This window comes from Bombus impatiens, unplaced genomic scaffold, assembly GCF_000188095.3.
Source record: "Bombus impatiens unplaced genomic scaffold, BIMP_2.2 scf_0264, whole genome shotgun sequence".
NCBI lineage: Eukaryota > Metazoa > Arthropoda > Insecta > Hymenoptera > Apidae > Bombus > Bombus impatiens.
Window position 1 is genome coordinate 1,094,148 of NT_176683.1, and position 7,030 is coordinate 1,101,177.

Consider the following 7,030-nt stretch of genomic DNA (forward strand, 5'->3'; position numbering starts at 1 on the left):
ACCAAAATCGTTGAATTCAGTACATCATGTCTGTGAGATCAGGAAGATGAAACACATCAAAATCTTAGAAGCTACACAATAGATGCCTAAGTTCATTGGATCCCACACAGTTGAATTTGTATTTGGAAATCTGAATATAAATTTAAATCTGAATTTAAATTTAACATTCGTAGCGTTGACAAAATGATCCCAAAATGGTAAGGAGGCTCTGGAGTCTTTCAGATATGGTTGTGCATTGAGTTATAAGTCTATCCCGTATCTTGTCTGTGGTGATGCATAATAATAAAGCAATGCTGTCCAGAGCCTATCACGTGACTGTCACTGGAGGAATTAACACATTCTCACAAAACCAATCTTATTTCATTTAGTGCACGTACACATATCTGCTTTGTACGTAACACAAGAACATACATATATACTATGCATTATAACAATAATAAAATAGCGTAAGCATAGCAAGCAGTAAATTATTTGAAGCTAAACTAAGGCAACATTTAGCAATACTTAGCAGATGCTTATGCATTTAGTATATGTCAAAGTAAGTAAATAAAATATGTGAAATATGAAAATGTAATATGTGAATATACATGCAGAAATGTATCTACATATACATATTCATCAGTCATACGATTTATAATTTAAATTGCAATAGGTCCTGAAATTTGTTTAGATATTAACTTCTGTTAATAACCTCTATAAGTTAAAATTAATTTATAACTTGATATATATTTATATTTGTATTTATAATATAATTTCAAAATTGAAAATTTTCTCCAATACTATGAAATCTTTGATGCCATTTAATAATTATATCGGATTGGTTAATACCAATTACTCGTAGTTAGTAAAGTTCAAAAGTTTATGCTCTTGTATACTTTTACATAGTGTTTTCAAAGCAAATAGTGCATAGTTGAAATTATATATACTTGATACCTGCCACAGATAAAACAAATTTCTATGCATTGCCATAAAGTGTTCCGCCTTATTACTAATTTCCCATAAGAATATGCACTAGCATAAACATCCGCAGTCATAATGATTCCAAACGATCTTCTAAGTAAATATATAAGTACATCCATGGTGCGTGGGTGCATAAGATGAGTGTAAGATTCACCGTGCGTGATTCTGCGCGAGAGTATGGGGGGAGATTGGTGTAATGGGTGGGGTCTAAACGATGAATCCCTTCTCTTCTCATATCTGATTCGATCTGATTCGAGTCAGTTTCGCGTAGTCCACCAGTATTCTTTGTGTTCGACGCGTAATACGCGTTCTTCGATGTCCATGTAATGGCAGCGCAAACTGAGCGCCAGGCAAAGATAGTTACAGATCGTAGATGTCTCGAACTAGACACACTCCGCTCTAAACGTTAAACGTAACCGAATCTCTATTCTAAATCGTTGAGAATCATAGAAACTTACTGTCGTACGAAAAAGTGAAGTCGAGACACCGCTTTTACAGTTCAACTGTCAAGATAACGAGCGTATTGCGAAAGACTGCAGAAGAGGTGTGGAGATCCTATCAGCGTTATCAATACTGCATTGGACGTACTGACCTAAGTTTAGTACCGCGTTTTTTATGCTGTGAAACGTGAACGGACTTTGTGACTGACATTCTCAATTCACACAGGGAAAAATTTTTGGCAGATGTACAGAAAATTCGCCCTTCGCCTAATACTTATCTGAATCATTCAGCCGACCGTCTGCATGGAGGTTAGCAGACAATATTCTATTTATATACTACATACACGCAATGCTATATAATTGTTTATAATGGAAACCTTGCTTCAAGGTGTTCACTATATAAACATATCGGTATCGGAAATGGAAGATTTGTCTTTTCGATAAAATGTAATCTGTTTATTGGTTATAGCAAAGTATTTATATTCGCATCTTTACACATTTTCTGCATTTATTCATATTGTGTATATATACATATCCATATATATCCGTAAGTAAAATTATTGTTGTAATTGTAATTGTTGAAATTGTGAGTGTGTATTATTAGACTGCAGATGTTTATATATTTATGAGAAATGCAAAAATACATAAAATATCCCTAGTAAAATACTCGTAATATGTATTGAGTGAAATAAATTTCTATTTAGGTTCTATTTTCTTCATTTTGTTCATAAAAATATAAACTCGCACAAATATCCACAGTCTAGTTACTATAGTTATTAATATAATTAATGTATGTTAATATCAACATACTAAAATTATAGATTAATACGCATTAAATCATAGATTCAAAAAGTAGTGTTTTTCCAAATAGTATTAAGTTTCTAGAATTTTAGATATTAATTAATCTTGAATTTTTTAGGTATTATAATATATTTAATGAGGTAAATTATTTATTCATGATGGAGAAGAGAAGTATCAGTGGAAAGGACATTCTAAGAATGGATGGTCTATTACCTCCAACCCGACGCTTACCAGTCTGCAATGCAGTTACTTCTACAGACAAAAAGAAAGAAAAAAAGTGGTCGATTGGTGGAATCTTGAAACGAATATCTTCAATAAGGGATTGTGATAGTTCTTCAAACGATGAAGAAATTGTATATTGTACAAGGCAGCCGAGACCTCGAACAGTATTTAATAGGAAATCACATAACGTTGTTCTTCATCCAGTTGAAAAGAGTTCGAATCAATATTTAGATATCAATGATTCAACTGACACTGCTGCAAAATCAGTGGATACAGCAAGTATGCAAAGAGATTCTTTAAACTCCCGTAGTAGTGATGGTTCATTAGATGGGTTAAGTAAGAAAGCGAGAAAAAATAAATTGAAAGCACAAGTAGAAGCAAAACGGGATCGCATTTGTGCAGACAGTAGTTCAGACGAAGAGTCACGTAAATCTTGTAATTCCTTGACAAGGTACCAAAATGAAATTGCTGGGCATAGTACACAAAAAAATGGTTTCTGCAGTAGAAGAAGTCGAGCAGCTCGAACAGAACGTTATATAAAACGTTTATCAAGGGATGAAGGTCACAAGTTCCCAGAAAACCTAAATAATATAGCAAATAAGCATAACAGTCATGATTTCATGAATGAAGAACAATCATCTGTAGCTGTGGATACAAATGAATTATTTCAGCTTCCACAACAATCACCACATTTTATCAATTATTCTAATAGCAATACCTTCCCTGTACAGAGATCTATTGAAAACTTACGACAATCTGGAATGGTTGCATCCAATTTGCAAGCAAGGTCGTCTACTGATGTTACAAATTATCCGACAGATCAATATATAACAGATTTGAACCAGAATAATACTTATGCAAAGCCAAATGTTTTGCACAAAAATAAGAACCACGTAAATCAGGAGAAAAATTATATTTTCAATTCACCCACGACTAATACAATTTATGCTGAACCATACGATTACACGGCAAATCGTCAGTTTGCAAGTCGAAGTTCCTCTCCGCCCGAGCCTCCACCAAGAAACCCACGTTGTCGAGTTTTCACTTATAGTTGTAATTCTTTTCCATTTAATGGGAAATATCGTGCGACAAAATACGACGATACTCTACATGCTAAAATGAACGATATTCACGAAGTTACCAAGGATCATTTAAAAAGTTTAAGGTCTTACGAATCGAATAACGAAATCAATCGGTGTGACTCGATAAAACAATACCCACGGCGTCCATTGTCTCTGACTGTAAGCTCGACGCAGACTTGTAATTTATCAGAATGTACGAACAATAGACACAATTCAACTGGTAGACACATAGATGAACCATTGTTTAAAGAAACGGAAGCAATGAAATGTCAGAGGAGGAACGATCGCAATGATCAACTTACTTCAAGCTTTAAAAATTATGATACCAAATTACGTGAAAATAGATTATCTACTACTTATATAAAAAATATGCGCAATAATTCTACGTCACCTACTTTTAAGTCTTTAAATTGTTCCTGCGCAAGATCACCAAGTAAACAGATTGTAAGAGAAGATTCTTATAATTTACCAAATGTTACATTCGTAGATAATATGAAAACTGAAGTAAAGGAAGAAAAACAAATAACTAGTGAACAAGACACGTTAGAAAGGAAAAGAAGTTCCAAGAATCTTGAAGAAGCTCTTTCTGAGCTAGAAGCAATATATAATAGCCTTCGTCTTGGAGACGAAGATCTCCTTGACCGGGCAGAACGACGGAGTATGGAAGAATTTAGCCTACGTCAAGCAAAAACTAATACTGTTGTTCCATTTATTTCAGAAGATTCAATAGATAGAATGAAAGATGATATGGCTTACAGAAGAATGCACCCAAAGGAGAGACCTACATCGTTGTCGGAAGTGGTCGGCCAATCTGCGCTCTCTAATATCAGCTACCTGATAGCCTCGCCTATTTTGTCACGCAAAGATACAACTGATGATTATCTGTATGGCACGAATTACCTAACACGTCGAGACGAACCGGACGTAACGCGAGATGATGTCGTTTATCGGAGCATTCATCACGCTAACAACACGTTAAAGGTGATTGATCCTCAACCTCCGTTTGGAATACCTCTAGGGCCGGTGACGGCCGCTACGGAAAGCGATTATTTACACACTACACCGATTAAGCCAGATCATCCACGTTCGTCATACATTCCGCAATGCGAGCCTGACATTGTTACGGATGACTTGGCTTACCGAGCTCTCAGGAAGGATGCCAATACGCCGAGGAGCAGCGTTGAAAGTAAATGCAGCATCACTACAGATCAGGAAACCACTTTTGGTTCGAAGAAGAAACGAGCGGTTAGATCTTTATCCGCCAATCTGTACGGTTTAATTAATCACGATACGATTCATCTTAGAAGAGAACCTAATCTTCAAGATATTAAGGACGAGATAAATAACACATTAATAGATATCAAATCGTTACCCGTACGATCCGATAGGCGTGTCGTGAGCGATGGTGAACTCTCCGATTACGATCGATGGCGTACTGATGGTTTATTGAGGAACTCTAAAACTGATATAAATGGCAATACTCCAATTACGAATGCGCATAGAAAGAAATTGCGTGTTTACGTTTCACCGTCGACTCGAATACAAGATGATAATAAAAATGAGGATAATGCGAGAGCACAGAATTCCGTGACATCTAATAACATGCTATCAAAGGCCTTGAACAATGAATTCTGGCAGAATTGCGAGCAGAGCAAATCAAATGAATCGTCCAATCATGATACGGAAACCGATTTCACGGCATACAGTCGTCTATGTCAAGATTTAGTCAATTTGATTGAAGGGCAAGATGATATGGAAGTGAAACTGACTGAGGAAATGAATGTTCCTTCAGAGCTTCCTGTAATAGCAGATGTCAATGATAGTAATAAAACGGAGGAATCTTCCATATTACATATACAGTCTTTAGGTAGTCATTATTCAGAAAATAATACGGAGAATCATAAAGAAGATACGGATAAAGAAAACATAGAGAAACTGACGGAGACCCTCGCTAATCCTGAGAACGAATGTTCTGAGAAGACTGACGATAATACATTCGACTTCTATCTTCGTGTCGCGGACGAAAATGTTAAACTAATTGCGGAGGCGTTCAGCAGCGTAGCAGATCACTTACGTGATAGTCGTTCAAGCCAAAAGAATTCGCTGACGTCGCACCGTTCTGAAATAGAAACCGATAGTACGACGCCCAATACTAGTACTCGTAACTCCGTTACTTGTAGTCTAGACGACACAAACGATGATGATCTGTCTAGTTCATCAAGGACCACTGATGCATTAAATGTAGTTCCTAAAGAAGATACAACGATAACCTTAAGTGATGATCACAACTTTGTGGAACCGGAAGAAACGAGAAATGATTTGCATACTAATCCAGAACTCGATCTTTCCAAAGCTGTTTATGATTTACAATTAGCAGCAGCAAGTTTATGCGAGCACGAGAAGGAAATAGAAAAACTAGAAGCTTTATTGAAAAAAGATGCAACAAATAACATTTCTTGTAGTAGTAACATCGAGGCTAAGGAGGATATTCCCTTGTTAAATATTGAGAATAATTTAATGGCGCTGAACGACAAAAATGAAAATAAGTGCGATACGGAAGAAACGATAACATCGACCGATGATAAACCTCGCACTGTTGATCGTGACCCAAATAGCGAAGGTGAGAGTACAAAATGCAAGAATACTTGTGAACATGTTATCCCTCGTTCGACTGAAATGCGTATTTCATATGTTACTAACCTCATAACCATACTGATAACTACATATTCTATGGTTTTGCTGGCTTGTTTTCTTGCACTGCTTTTAGCGACCGTAGCGGCATCATGACTGGACCCTTAACGACAAATGTCTTAATGCATTTTATAATTAGAAGGTTTGATTCGAAGCGTTTTTCATTATTTTGAGACTATTATTATTTGAATCATGTTACTAATGTCGTAGGTCTCCCGGCAAATGATCATTTATGATGTGAACCATTCTATACGAGTGCATAACTAACTGATATACAACGTCGTTGAGCGACATGCGGCAGGACGATTGAGTTTTGTGTAAGATCGAGTTTCTGTGAACTGTTTCTGAAGGAATGATTTGTTCTTGTTGTTCTTGTTAATGTTGTTGGTTTTAATAAAGTTTAAACGTTAACTATGCTGTTGACTTTATTGTACATGGTATATATCATATGTATTTCATTATGAAAATGAAAATCTGTAATATCATACAATTGGATTAAATGTATATGTTAAATTATGAAAACATTAAAACATGATCTCTTTCGTGGAAATTTTTGTTTAACATTATTTAACCTTACCGTTTTTCTTATGCATTGCAAAATCATGAAAAAGTATTCATCGAAGTACATATGATAACACATGAATTTAAATGTTAAAAAATTACAATAAAGACATAAAAATTCATTGATGTGCCTACATTGAAATAAAACATTTTAAAATGGTAAATTATAGATTTTGGCTATATGCAAATATTAGTTATTAATTACACTTGTATATAAATTCATCAAGTAATAAAACAATTGTCTTTCCTCTCTGAAATATATATTTGCCGACA

At 35.2% G+C, this 7,030-nt stretch overlaps 1 protein-coding gene across 3 annotated transcripts; it reads left to right on the forward strand.

The window, feature by feature from the left end:
- The first annotated feature begins 1,144 nt into the window (after nt 1–1,144).
- Nucleotides 1,145–6,607, forward strand: LOC100749880. 3 transcript variants are annotated; one of them, XM_024367075.2, is made up of 4 exons: nt 1,145–1,709; nt 1,789–1,947; nt 2,320–6,338; nt 6,407–6,607. In XM_024367075.2, exon 3 carries the CDS (start codon nt 2,357–2,359, stop codon nt 6,290–6,292), a length of 3,936 nt encoding a protein of 1,311 aa, XP_024222843.1. In that variant the 5' UTR covers nt 1,145–1,709; nt 1,789–1,947; nt 2,320–2,356; the 3' UTR covers nt 6,293–6,338; nt 6,407–6,607. The 3 variants fall into 3 exon arrangements, with proteins under 3 accessions (XP_024222843.1, XP_012240054.1, XP_024222844.1); XM_024367076.2 differs by having other exon boundaries at nt 1,146–1,709; nt 2,320–6,125; XM_012384631.3 differs by having other exon boundaries at nt 2,320–6,607.
- The last annotated feature ends 423 nt before the right edge of the window (nt 6,608–7,030 follow it).

What these genes read in the sequence shown, in the direction of transcription:
- LOC100749880 (XM_012384631.3), top strand. Translation starts at nt 2,357, where the DNA reads ATGATGGAGAAGAGAAGTATCAGTGGAAAGGACATTCTAAGAATGGAT.